Source organism: Primulina huaijiensis, chromosome 8, assembly GCF_012295235.1.
Source record: "Primulina huaijiensis isolate GDHJ02 chromosome 8, ASM1229523v2, whole genome shotgun sequence".
In the NCBI taxonomy this organism is placed as follows: domain Eukaryota; kingdom Viridiplantae; phylum Streptophyta; class Magnoliopsida; order Lamiales; family Gesneriaceae; genus Primulina; species Primulina huaijiensis.
The window spans coordinates 1,665,356-1,677,507 of NC_133313.1; the positions used below are offsets into that span (position 1 = coordinate 1,665,356).

At 30.4% G+C, this 12,152-nt stretch overlaps 1 protein-coding gene across 1 annotated transcript; it reads right to left on the reverse strand.

Annotated features, from left to right (window-relative positions):
* Positions 1-4,843: 4,843 nt before the first annotated feature.
* On the reverse strand, positions 4,844-9,957 carry LOC140983543 (WRKY transcription factor 55). Its single transcript, XM_073450630.1, has 3 exons — positions 9,413-9,957; positions 7,682-7,816; positions 4,844-5,455 (listed from the first exon to the last, which is right to left on the reverse strand). Exons 1-3 carry the CDS (start codon positions 9,898-9,900, stop codon positions 4,954-4,956), a joined length of 1,125 nt encoding a protein of 374 aa, XP_073306731.1. The 5' UTR covers positions 9,901-9,957; the 3' UTR covers positions 4,844-4,953.
* Between the last annotated feature and the right edge of the window lie 2,195 nt (positions 9,958-12,152).

Genomic DNA, 12,152 nt, shown 5'->3' on the forward strand with positions numbered 1-12,152 from the left:
AATTTATTTTTCCGATATTTAATTATCATGTTCTAAAAGCTCCAAAATATATTTTTGCGGGTATGCTACATTTTTTGTCTTATAATTTACAATTTTTTCACTCTTCGTAGTGTTAACGGTGAGTTTGTAGTTTTAATTCTATAACTTGCATGATTTTTTTTTAATCATGTTACGATGAATTTTCAATTTAGTCATGTAACATGAATGTTTTTTTCTTCATTTTTGGTCATATAAATTATATCTTTTTTTCAATTTTGGTCTTTTTAGACTTGCATATAAGATAGACTCCGGGCAAAAAACGGGTCAACAAAAGACCAAATTAAAATGAAAGAAAAAAATTTACAAGTTATATGATTTAAAATGAAAATTAACCTTAACAAGACCAAAAATGAAAAAGAAATGCAAGTTAAAACCAAAAATACAAATTCATTGTTAATAGGTCTAAAAGTGAAAACAAAAATTAAAATTACATAACCAAAAATATAATTTGTCCTATTTATCCGTTTATTTTTTATCCAAAAATAATAAACTGATAAAGGTAATTCTGATTGGAATTTTGGGATGCATTAACAAGTAGAAGTAAGAAGTTGCTGAGAGCATTAAATGTGGTTTATGGATTTTTTTGTTATCAAATACTCTTTTATCGAGATCGGGCTTGTAGTCCAATGGTCTCACTTCCTGCCGAATTAGTCAGTTCCCCAGGTTCGATCTCCCCTCCCCGCGTGAGTTGTAGTAAATAAATATATATATATATACTCTTTTATCATTCACATTTATCTCACTTATGATGTTTAAGCCGTTATATGATTAAAAATTATGAGTTGCATCGTTACCACCATTTATAGGTTTACGTTAAACAGAAAAACTAAATCTTACAATTGGTCTCAAAGTCAATGTTATATGTTCGATTTTTATATATTACAAAAAGTGTAATTATTGTAGTGTGATTGTTGAAAAATAATTGTATTTGCTAAGAGAACAATGAAATGTTCACTTAGAGTGTTATACGTCGTTTTAAAATTTTGATCTACGTCATTACCACAAAATATAACTTCTGCTAAATCATCAATCTCTCGACTCAACTATAGAATTTAAATTTAGCAGTATTAGATGTAATGAGGCAATGGTTAAGATATGAGATGACGAGTTGATATGATCCTCATAATGATCAACAAGAAAAATAATGTCTCATAATTCAATTACCTTTAAGATTGTAAATCGGAGTTATTCATGAGTTCAAGTTATAAATTTTAATAGTTGAATTATCGAGGTAAATTTACATTAACTAAGGTTCATCTTCTATTTGGAAGGTACGAGGATGAAGTACTTTTGCAATGTTGCTTCTACCTAGTCATATAATGTTGAGTAAATCGTGGCAAAAAAAAAAAAAAAAAAAAAAAGGGAAAATCATATAGAAAATAAANACACATGATCAAGTTACTAATCGCTATCCATTCATGCACTTTGAACCTCGAAAATTAGAGAGAATGAAAATAATTGAAGATCAAGATATTGATGAGTTCAAGTATTTTCCAAGATTTATAAAGATCATGTTATTTAATTTATTAAGCTTGTTTATTTATGCATTTTAATTGAATATTGCCTATTTCATTAGGTTGCGAGCCAAAATCTTGTATATTAATTTTATGTAATTTTATGCATTACTTAGTGTAAGTTATGAGCTCAATTTAGCTATACTTTAAGCCAATATAGCTATTTTCATAGGTATTCTCTCATAAATTTGACTTACATGGGAACATAGTGAAACAAAAAAAAAAATCATTTTGTGTTCGAATGATATTGGAGAGTTTTTCACTTATGTTCATCTTGAACATATATATCAAACTCATCAAGATTCAATCTTGTGACATTTAAACAAAAAAAAACTTATCAAGGTATGGTTTTTGTATAGAGCTGTCAAATGGTCTGTCGACCCGGCCACCTCGCCGTAGGTTGCGGGTTAAGCAGCTCAACCTGTCAATTTTTTTAAAAAAAAAAAAATCAATGAAAATTATGAAAGCAAGGTCAGTAGTACTTGAGATTTGAATAAAAAACATTAACAATGTTACATAATAACAAATAATCAATGTGACAGTCAAACAAATCATATAAAATTTCAATATCACTTATTATATTTTGAATAAAAAAACCACATACTTGAGCAATACTAATAACATAAATAGAAATTTAATTGTATATAAAAATGTAAGACATTAAAAACGTTATCGAATACTAGTTTTAAATTTCCAAGATACATACTTTAAAAATAAGTGTGTTGATGCAAAAACTCACAGAAAATTAATTAAAAATGTTAAAAAAAATTAAAAACTAGTGCCCCGGCCAGCTTAGGGTTGGGAAAAAATACGAATTGTACGGTATAACGAGATTACTGTACTGAAAAAATACCAAATTTACCGAATTTTTGGTATACCGAAGATTTTGGTACGATACGATAACAATATCGAATTTTTCGATACGGTAACGGTATGCAATTTGAAAATTTCGGTATATACCGGATACCGAAATACCGAAAAAATATACAAAAATTTTAAAATATATAATATTTTAAAACAATAAATTTATAAAAATTTTAAAATGTAAGGTTTTTCCGGTATAAAATGGTATATACAGATATCGTAACGAAATCTCGGTATATCGTACAATTTCGATATAATCGATATGCTAATTATATATACCGAAATTTTTGGTACGTATCTGTATGAATTTTCTTATACCATAATTTTCGGTACTGTATATGCTATAAGATTTTCGATACGCTACGGTATACCACCCCTCCAGCCCCATGCCTCAACCTGGAACCTTTTTTTTTTTTTTTTTTTTTTTTTNCAATATAAGATTTTCGGTACGGTACGATATATCACCCCTCCAGCCCCATGCCTCAACCTGGAACCTACATGTTTTTAAGCATTGGGTGGATATTTTTATCACATCCATCAAATTCAAAAACTTCAAGCCCGAATTCATTCTATTTATTTATTTTTATGTTTTGTTCTTTTCGTTTCTCGTTAAAAAAAAATAGTTTTTTTTGTTTATTCCGCCGTTTAACTTGATTTTCAAATCCTTAGAAAATAAAATTTAAATTATGTTCTTGTGTGATATTTAATTGAGTTTCAATAATAAATTTCAACTATGTCGTTTGATAGTCGTATCACGAGTTATCTGTAAGTGACACTTGGATTATTTTATGATCATAAGGTAACTCGAAAGCTTCAAAAAAATCTTATAACAAAATGACGGTTAGATCAGCTAATATATATATATATACGAGGATGAACAAGATAAGACACGGAAACATAAGAAAGTTGAATTGCTCCAATTGAGGAAAAAAAATCAAGAGATGCATGAAAATGTGTGTGTGTTTATATATATATATATAATCATTTTATAAGAAATAAAGGAATAAGACCAGAATCCTACGATCGGCTAATGCGGTAACACATGCTCTGACAAAATTTTCTATTTCAGCTCACATACCTTTATTTTGGATGTAGGGTGATTTTTTTTTCTGGCTTGACAAATTTGTAACCGATGATCTTTCATTATTGAATAAAGAAGGCAAGTTTTCTCGTAAAAGAAAAGAATAAGACCAAAATGATAATATGACCAAGTCCAGAATTGCAGCGATGGGATATGTATAACGTGACTAAGGTATAAATTTATTAACTACATCCCACTTGTTTATTGAATATGGATGTTAAAAGAGTCCCAATCAGTCAACTTTAATCCAGTTAATTAGTACGGTGTCCATGTAATAATATAAATTAGAACAGCCTTATTTGAATACTAACTATTTTATTAACTATGCTCCATCTTAATTTTTATTTATTAATTTTTTAATATTCTTGTTCTAGTAATCGATTTTTATTTTAGTATAGACTTTCAAAACATGATTTATTACTTTATTTCTTCATGTTTAATGCAGTTAAATATTTGAAAACACTGTAATTTTGGTCATATATGTTTGTCTCTTCACATTTTAGTTTTAGTTTGTTATCTTTGATTTTTTTACACTTTAAGTTTTTCCTTTAAGTGATGTTGACAAAGAGTGGATCTAAAAGCACACATCAGCACTCCTACAGAAAAAGTCTAAAATTGTCAAAAATTAAAATATATATTACTATAACTAAATTTGTCAGTATAGAGAATAAAAATCGCAAATAAACAAATATATAGGATCATAATTATAATTTTTCCTAAAATATATATAAACATATATCCTTTTAATAAAAAGATTCGTTGTTGACATCGTTAGATTAACGTTAGACAAAGGGGTTTACGAAAATAATGTAAATTGCACGCAACGAGTCCACAGTTCCAATTGTGATTCTTCTATTACAATATATTGTGTACAAAATTTGATGAAAATAAATATGCACTTAAACCCCTTAATTAATATCCGCTTTTTGCTGACATTTGGTAAACAGATCAATCAACTTCTCTCAGTTGTACACGGAGAACTGTCGGCAATCCGAGAAAGAATTATCCTGCTTAATGAAAAAAACTTTACTAATGTCCAAGTCGTATCTGATTCTCTATTGACAGTTTAAGAAGTCAGTAACAATCATAATAATCTTGGGTATATTGGATTTTGTGCAGCTGATATTAAAGAGTGTTTGATGAAACATGTGATCTCCGATTGCATTCATGTTTGTCGCTCGTCGAATAAAGTTGATCATAATATTGCGTGTTTTGTTTTTTCTTCCCTTTCACCATTTGTTTGGGTGAATTGTGAGGTTAGGCTTATAGTAAATCATTTTAATAAATAAATTTACAAGTTTTACCTTCAAAATAAATACAAAACTTAGCTTACAATCAGGATAATTTCAGGATAACTCAAGTTAATGATTTGTTAAAAAAAAAGATCATAAATTAATTCTTGTTTATTGCATCAAAATTGCTTTTTTTAGCATAAGTAGTAGTAATTAACTACAATTAATCTTTCTTTTCTTCTGAATCCCACTTGTGATCGGAGAAGATAAGATCCATGCTGTTGCTGCTGCTACTGTTAGAATTAAACATCGCATCCGCCATATCCACCACCGGCAGCTGGTAGTCATGAAACCTTACCGCAGACGGCCCCGCACCGCCGCGGCTGTCCACACCTGCAACCTCGGTGTCGCTGCTAGCGACTGCGGAGCGAACAGAAACGCCGCGAAGATCTTGAAAGACTTGCATGGAGAGCCAGTGGGTCGTTGCCGGCAAAGATGTAGAAAAGGGCGGCTGTAGCTGAATGCCGGTGGCCGTGGTGTCGATGAACGACGTTGGCCCTTGCTCCGGCAGTGATGCGGCGGCGGAGGGGGCGGTGGAGGACATGTGGCAGGTGTGGGTACCTCGATATGTGACCTCGAATATGAAGGGATCATTGTTTAATCGTTGGACTTGTTTCTTGGCGGGGCAGTCGTAGAATTTTTGGTGTGTGCATCTATAGTAACTCCTGTTCAATATAATTTCATTTATTTAGGAGCAGAAATTCAAATTTTCAAAAAAAAAAAGTATTAATTAAATTTTATCTAAACATTTTATTTGAAGTAGATCTTTTGTGAAACAGTCTCACGGATCTTTATCTTTAAGACGGGTGAACTCTGTCCATATTTACAATAAAATTAATACTTACTATTTTTTCATAGGTGATCCAAATAAATATATATCTCAAAAAATTGATCTGTGAAATCGTCTCACGGAGATTTTTATGTTTTATGTATGTGTTTGTATAACATAGTAGGAAAAANAACATTTTATTTGAAGTAGATTTTTTGTGAAACAGTCTCACGGATCTTTATCTTTATGACGAGTCAACTCTGTCCATATTTACAATAAAATTAATACTTAATATTTTTTCATAAGTGATCCAAATAAATATATATCTCACAAAATTGATCCGTGAAACCGTCTCACGATGATTTTTATGTTTTATGTATGTGTTTGTATAACATAGTAGGAAAAATAGCAAAATTACTTAAATTGAATTTTGGTCATATTGTTAGTAACATTAGTATTTCTAGAAGGAGTCAAAATTAGTTTTAAATGCAATAATTTACTTATTCTCGGGGTATGGTGCTAGATATTACTGATATGTTCGATGTTATGACATTTATCTATCAAAAAGATGATCAAAGTGTGAAAAAAAATAGCCAAATTATTGCACATCAATGGATTTTTTATTAGTTAGCAGACTAAAATTTAATTTATGACGACTTACATTATAAAAATTGTTATTTTATGATTAAATTTACATTTACATTTTAATTTTTAGGCTAATTTTATTGTAGGAGCATACTAATTACTTTGGANCTTGTTAGTCAAAATTAGTATTTTTAAAAGGAGTCAAAATTAGTTTTAAATGCAATAATTTACTTCTTCTCGGTGTATGGTGCTAGATATTACTGATATGTTCGATGTTATGACATTTATCTAGCAAAAAGATGACCAAAAGTGTGAAAAAAAAGAGCCAAACTATTGCACATCAATGGATTTTTTATTAGTTAGCAGACTAAAATTTAATTTATGACGACTTACATTATAAAAATTGCTATTTTATGATTAAATGTACATCTATATTTAAATTTTTAGGCTAATTTTATTGTAGGAGCATACTAATTACTTTGGAATGCTTAATCATAATATATATGGAATTTATTTTTATTTGTAACTAGGGGTGAATTAATTTGAACTCGATCTGAAAACTAGTTCGATCACGAGTATTTCACGAGTACTTTTCGAAACAACATGAACTCGTCGAACTTGATTTTTTCAAGTTGAAGATAATAATTCTTCAAACTTGTGAGTTAAATCCAATTTCGAGAAAGGAAAGTATAAATTGTTGTAGCCAAGGATAACTCTTCAAACTTGTGATTTAATCAAACATGTGAGTTCAAACATATATTTATTCTTAAAATAGTTTTTAAAACATTTTCTATAAATTTTGTAAAAAAAATTATATTTTTTTTAATAAATAATTGTCCAAACGGATACCGGGCACCTCTATCCAAATGGTGGACGCAACTTATTTTTTTCCCAATAATATTGCAAGTGTTATAATAATTAGCTCTAATTAAGTTCAAGAATAATTAAACTCGTGTCTCATTATCTAAAACTTTTATTTAGCTAAATATTCCCTCATTTATGTTTAAACTCTGGTAATCATAAAATAACAAATATTTAGAATAAGTTAATCCATAATAGAAGGAATCAATACAACAATATCTCAAATTAATTAAATTTCACCCTTCAAAAAAAATAAAATTTTAGAAGAAATTCGATCCGTTCGACCTTTTTATTCGAAAAATTTCTTTGATCCTATGTTCAAACTAATTTTTCAAACCCTCTTGAATCGAAAGATTAGTTAATTTACTCGTTGTTTTCTACAATTAATTAATTCGTTGAAATGTAAACCACGACTTCAATGAAAATGAAAGAATGCCTTTTTGACGTTTTCAAGTAATTGGACTCGGCCATAGATTTTGAACCATTATATGCATGCCTATTGTGGGGGGGGGAACATGTTTTTTATTAGTAAAAATAATAATTTTCACGGATCGAGTCGAATAAGAAATCAAGCTCACAAATTTAATCTATGATATAATTTCATATGATTTTTTGTGTTTTTATTATTACCTTGCATGTAAAAAAAGTATAAAGTTATTGTTTTTCATTTATTTACCTTGGATAAGTGGATCCCATGATTTCTTTTTGACCATATTTTCTCCAAGTATAGCCATCCTCGGGCGGAAGTTCAAGATTTCCCATTATCGGCGCAGCCACCCTCTTCACTATTTTGTCACTTCCACTATCCTTTCTGTTTCATTTATAAAAAATAAAAATAAATNCTCGATACGTATACCAAAGCATAAAATAAAATCCACGATTAAAGATATGATTTACTAAATTATGCGAAGAGCTAGCAAGAAATTTTACGAGGTTGATCATGAAGCAAAAATATTGTTAATTCGTTTCAATATATATATGTATATATATAAAAGCAACAAAGTCATTTTGCTATATTCAAATAAGCATACCAAAAAGATTAAGAAATAAAATTATTTTTGTCAAATAAAGTTTCGAACACTAAAGAGAGAAATTATAATCCCCACGTACTTCTACTAGTAGATATTGATAAATATATACAGTTATTTTGTAAATCATATTCGGTTTAACTTTGATATTAAGATAATATCGTCAACATAAAAACTAAACGAACATTACGAAAAATAAAGTTTGATTCATAAGCAGCATTTCACGGGACTGTAATAACTCGGGGGAAAAAAAAAACAACGACGACGACGATCTATCTTCTCAAGTGTCATTCAATTGTCGCTAATTCCAACAAAATATGAAGTTGAAAAAGTAAAGAAGATTCATAGAACGGGAAAGTTTGTGAAGTTCGTGTAGGTAATATATATAGATTTTGATCATTTAAGTAGTCGATAAATAAAGTATAGTATTAGCTAAATAGAGCAACAAAGAGCCTTCAACAAGATTATCTAGATACAACCAATCTCACAATCTCATAAAGCACTCAGGTGCTTGCGGAGATATGGTGGAGCAGTAAATTTGAAATGACAGATTTGATTTGGAGGATAAATTTCAAATAATGTTCGTATTAAATCAATGCATTTGAAATCCATGAGAATTACTATTAAAATTGCATAACTTAAGAATTTGAAATTTACTTGAAGTTTGTTCATGCAAGCAATTCAGAACTTGAAATTCATCGATCCGAACTCAACCTTATTGTATATGAGAGGGAAGGTGACCCGTATGTGGGGATTAGTAAATGTGTATACATTGATCAGATCACTGCCAATTCATCTAGGGTATGTCAAGAGGGAAGGTAACCCACATGCGGGAATTAGTCCACGAAGCTCGGATACCTTGGATCAATAAAAATAAATATGGAACTCGAGCTACGTCCTGACCTAAGTAGCAACCTTAAATATTTCTTGAAAACTCGGTGCTAGGTAATCACTTCTTTGTAAGAAAAATAGTAGAAAAGAAAACATGTGTATATCATGTCCTAACTCTTAACCACGAATTCGTGTTTGTTAAGTTGATGACAATGGTAGGTAAACAAAATTAATTGAAGATATCTACGTGCCATTTGAATAGATCAAACCTGCATTTCAGTAGAGTTACGGACGAAATTTAGTCATACATTTTATCAAACAGTATAGAATTGTTTTCGCGCTGCTCGAATAATAGATTTTCCCCTGGCATAAATAAATCTTGTATGTAGTGAAAGTCCAAAGTTAGAAAGGACCAAACCCTATAACTTCATTCTCTAGACAGCTAGCTAGGTAGCAAATATGCACATTTCCCACACAATATGTAGTTACATTTTTATATGTATGAATATATACGTGTGTGTTTATATATGTATATATGTATGTCTGACCTCTTTCTTTGTCTAGGCAAAATTCGGTTGGAATCCGAAGCATTAATCAATAGTTGCATTTCGCCACTCGCCCGGCCCCCGGAACTTTCCACGATATCCCTGAATCCAATATCAGGTTCTTCTTTCTGGAGCTGCATCCCTTTGATCATTCTGCTACTAGTACTCTCGTGCTCAAGTACGTGTTCGTGGAACGTAACGCCCGGAGTCACCTGATGGAGACCGGAGAGGACAGCCCCGCTGGATTTCAGCCACTGCCGAATCCCAACGTCAATGTCATGTCCAAGTTGTTGCTGCAGCTCTTGGGACTCCCCAACAATACCTCTCATTTGCTCCAGAGAAATTTTATCTTTGATTCTACTGAAAACAGAAATGATTTCTTCAGATGATTTCAGGATGATTTCTGGATTATTCACTAAATTTGGCAGGTTTTTTTCGAGATCTTTCGCCAACTTGCACCCATGATACAATAACGGCAAGGTTTCCTCCATTTTGGGGTGATTTTTCCTCTATTTTCCTTTGGTTTGTCTATCTTATTTGGGATTGGACATTTACATTCCATGTGTGTGTGTGTCTATATATAATAAATATATATATATACACACAAAAGATGGGAGAGAATGGTAAAAACGATATATAATTTTTAGGGTGACAAAATTGCAATTATGAGTTTTAATTATTATACTTGTGTATAATATTATGATTTTTAATATATTTTCATTGTTTTTTTTTATATATAGAAAATCATAATTAATATTTTTAAAAAAAATTCAAATTTATTTAAGTGAAATTGTGTTTCACCAATATCAACAAATCGGGTCAACGAGTGGCTTTCTACGAGGGAACTGAAAAATAAATTTGAAAAGTTGAAATTCAAAGTATTTGCAGATTTGTTGAATACGTTGAGTGGAAGTGGAAGAAGCTTTAGAAGTGATGACCCAGTCATTGGTCTATAATTCTTTGGTTTATTTTCATTTAAGTCAACCACAAGACTCGGCCTCGTGGAAAATTAAATACAATTTGGACCATGAAATTTTCTTAGGTTTGAAGGTGTGACTGGATTTTTATTTTTATTTTTATTTTTTTAATTTGAGAAATAGGTGTGTCTGAATTTAGTGGAACAATGACTTAAATCACTATTTGGACCAATCAATTATATTTATATGATGCAACCAAAAAATAATATTACTCAAAATGAGAAAATTCAGGTAATCGACGAGAAGATGAAATAGTATTGATAATGAACTTCATTTGTTGTTTCTAACTACGCCACAGAGCAAATTCAAAGATGCAGAGAGTGTCATGTAAGAACACTCTGCCGTTCAAATCAATGATTGTAATGTGTTTTTCCGTGAATATTTTTTATGTGAAAATTGCAAAATTTGTCATATAAATTGGTTTTAGTGAAGGTTTTGCTAAGAGTCAAATTTTGATTTTAGTTTGTAAGTTGTGATTTTTTTCACATTTAATACGATTTTGTCAAAATTTTCAGTGGTTGATGATGCCATGTCAGTAATTTTTTTGGCCATTCAAAATTCATGCGACTAACAGCTATGGTTTTTAATTAACTTAATTAAAAGAATCTTATAAACTCTAAGTTCTTATTTTAAAACAGAGTTGTTAAAATATTTGGATAAAATAAAATAACTAATTGTATAAATGTTGATGTATTTGATATTATGAGATTTTTTTACATGATCATTACCACAAAAAAAAAGAGCATAATACTATAAAAACAATACAATTATTAGTTTTCACTTAAATTTTTAAAAAAATATAATTATAATTATAATATTAGCCATAATAATTATTAGGTTAAGTGTGTATGAGTGATAGTAGTATTTGGATGAGTGATCTTCTGGGAAGTTTTCGTACATCAAGTTGCTTACGTTATATCGCTTAGTCTGATTGACTAGATGGACCGTAAAAAAATGACGTCAAATCTTAACATGTAATGTTTTCTCTACGAGGACAGGGTCGACAATAGGAAAATGATAAGATCGATCTCTAAGAAATATGAGACAGAACCAGCAGATGGACACGCGCCTTCCTGAACTTATGGACCTAATAACCTGACTCATTAGCACTCAAGTAAGTGCATTCTGAATAGTCACGAGTACAAGAAAATAAAGTTGCTTATTGGCTAACGGATATAGATTTTGGCCTAGTGGTAAGCTTTTAATCCCAATAATTAGTATTATAACGAGGTCATGAGTTCAAGTATCTTAAAAAACATATTTGTATACTTCTTGGAGAATATTTGGTTAAGTGTGCATGAGTGAGAGTAATAATGAGATGTGTGACCTCCTGGGAAGTACTCGTGCGTCGATCTTTAGATCTGATTGGCTAAGTGGGCTATAAAAAATGACGTCAGATCTTAACGGATAATATTGTCTCTGCTTGAGACAGAGCCGTTAGTAGAAAAGGGGAAAGATTGATCTCCAGATCTAGTTTGCTAGGTGGGCCATAAAAAGTGACGTCAGATCTTAACGGATAATATTGTTTCTATTTGAGACAGAGCCGGTGGTAAGAAATGGATAAGACTGATATCTAAGATATATGATACAATACCAGTTATTCATTCATAAGCGTGAGATGTGTGTTAAAAGCTTATGTGTTAGACCGTCTTACGAGTCACTCGATAATTTCGGGTAAACTTCACTCACCAGTTATTCATTCATAAGCGTGAGATGTGTGTTAAATATTTTACATTGGTTGAATTAAATTCTTGAGAGTTGTATAT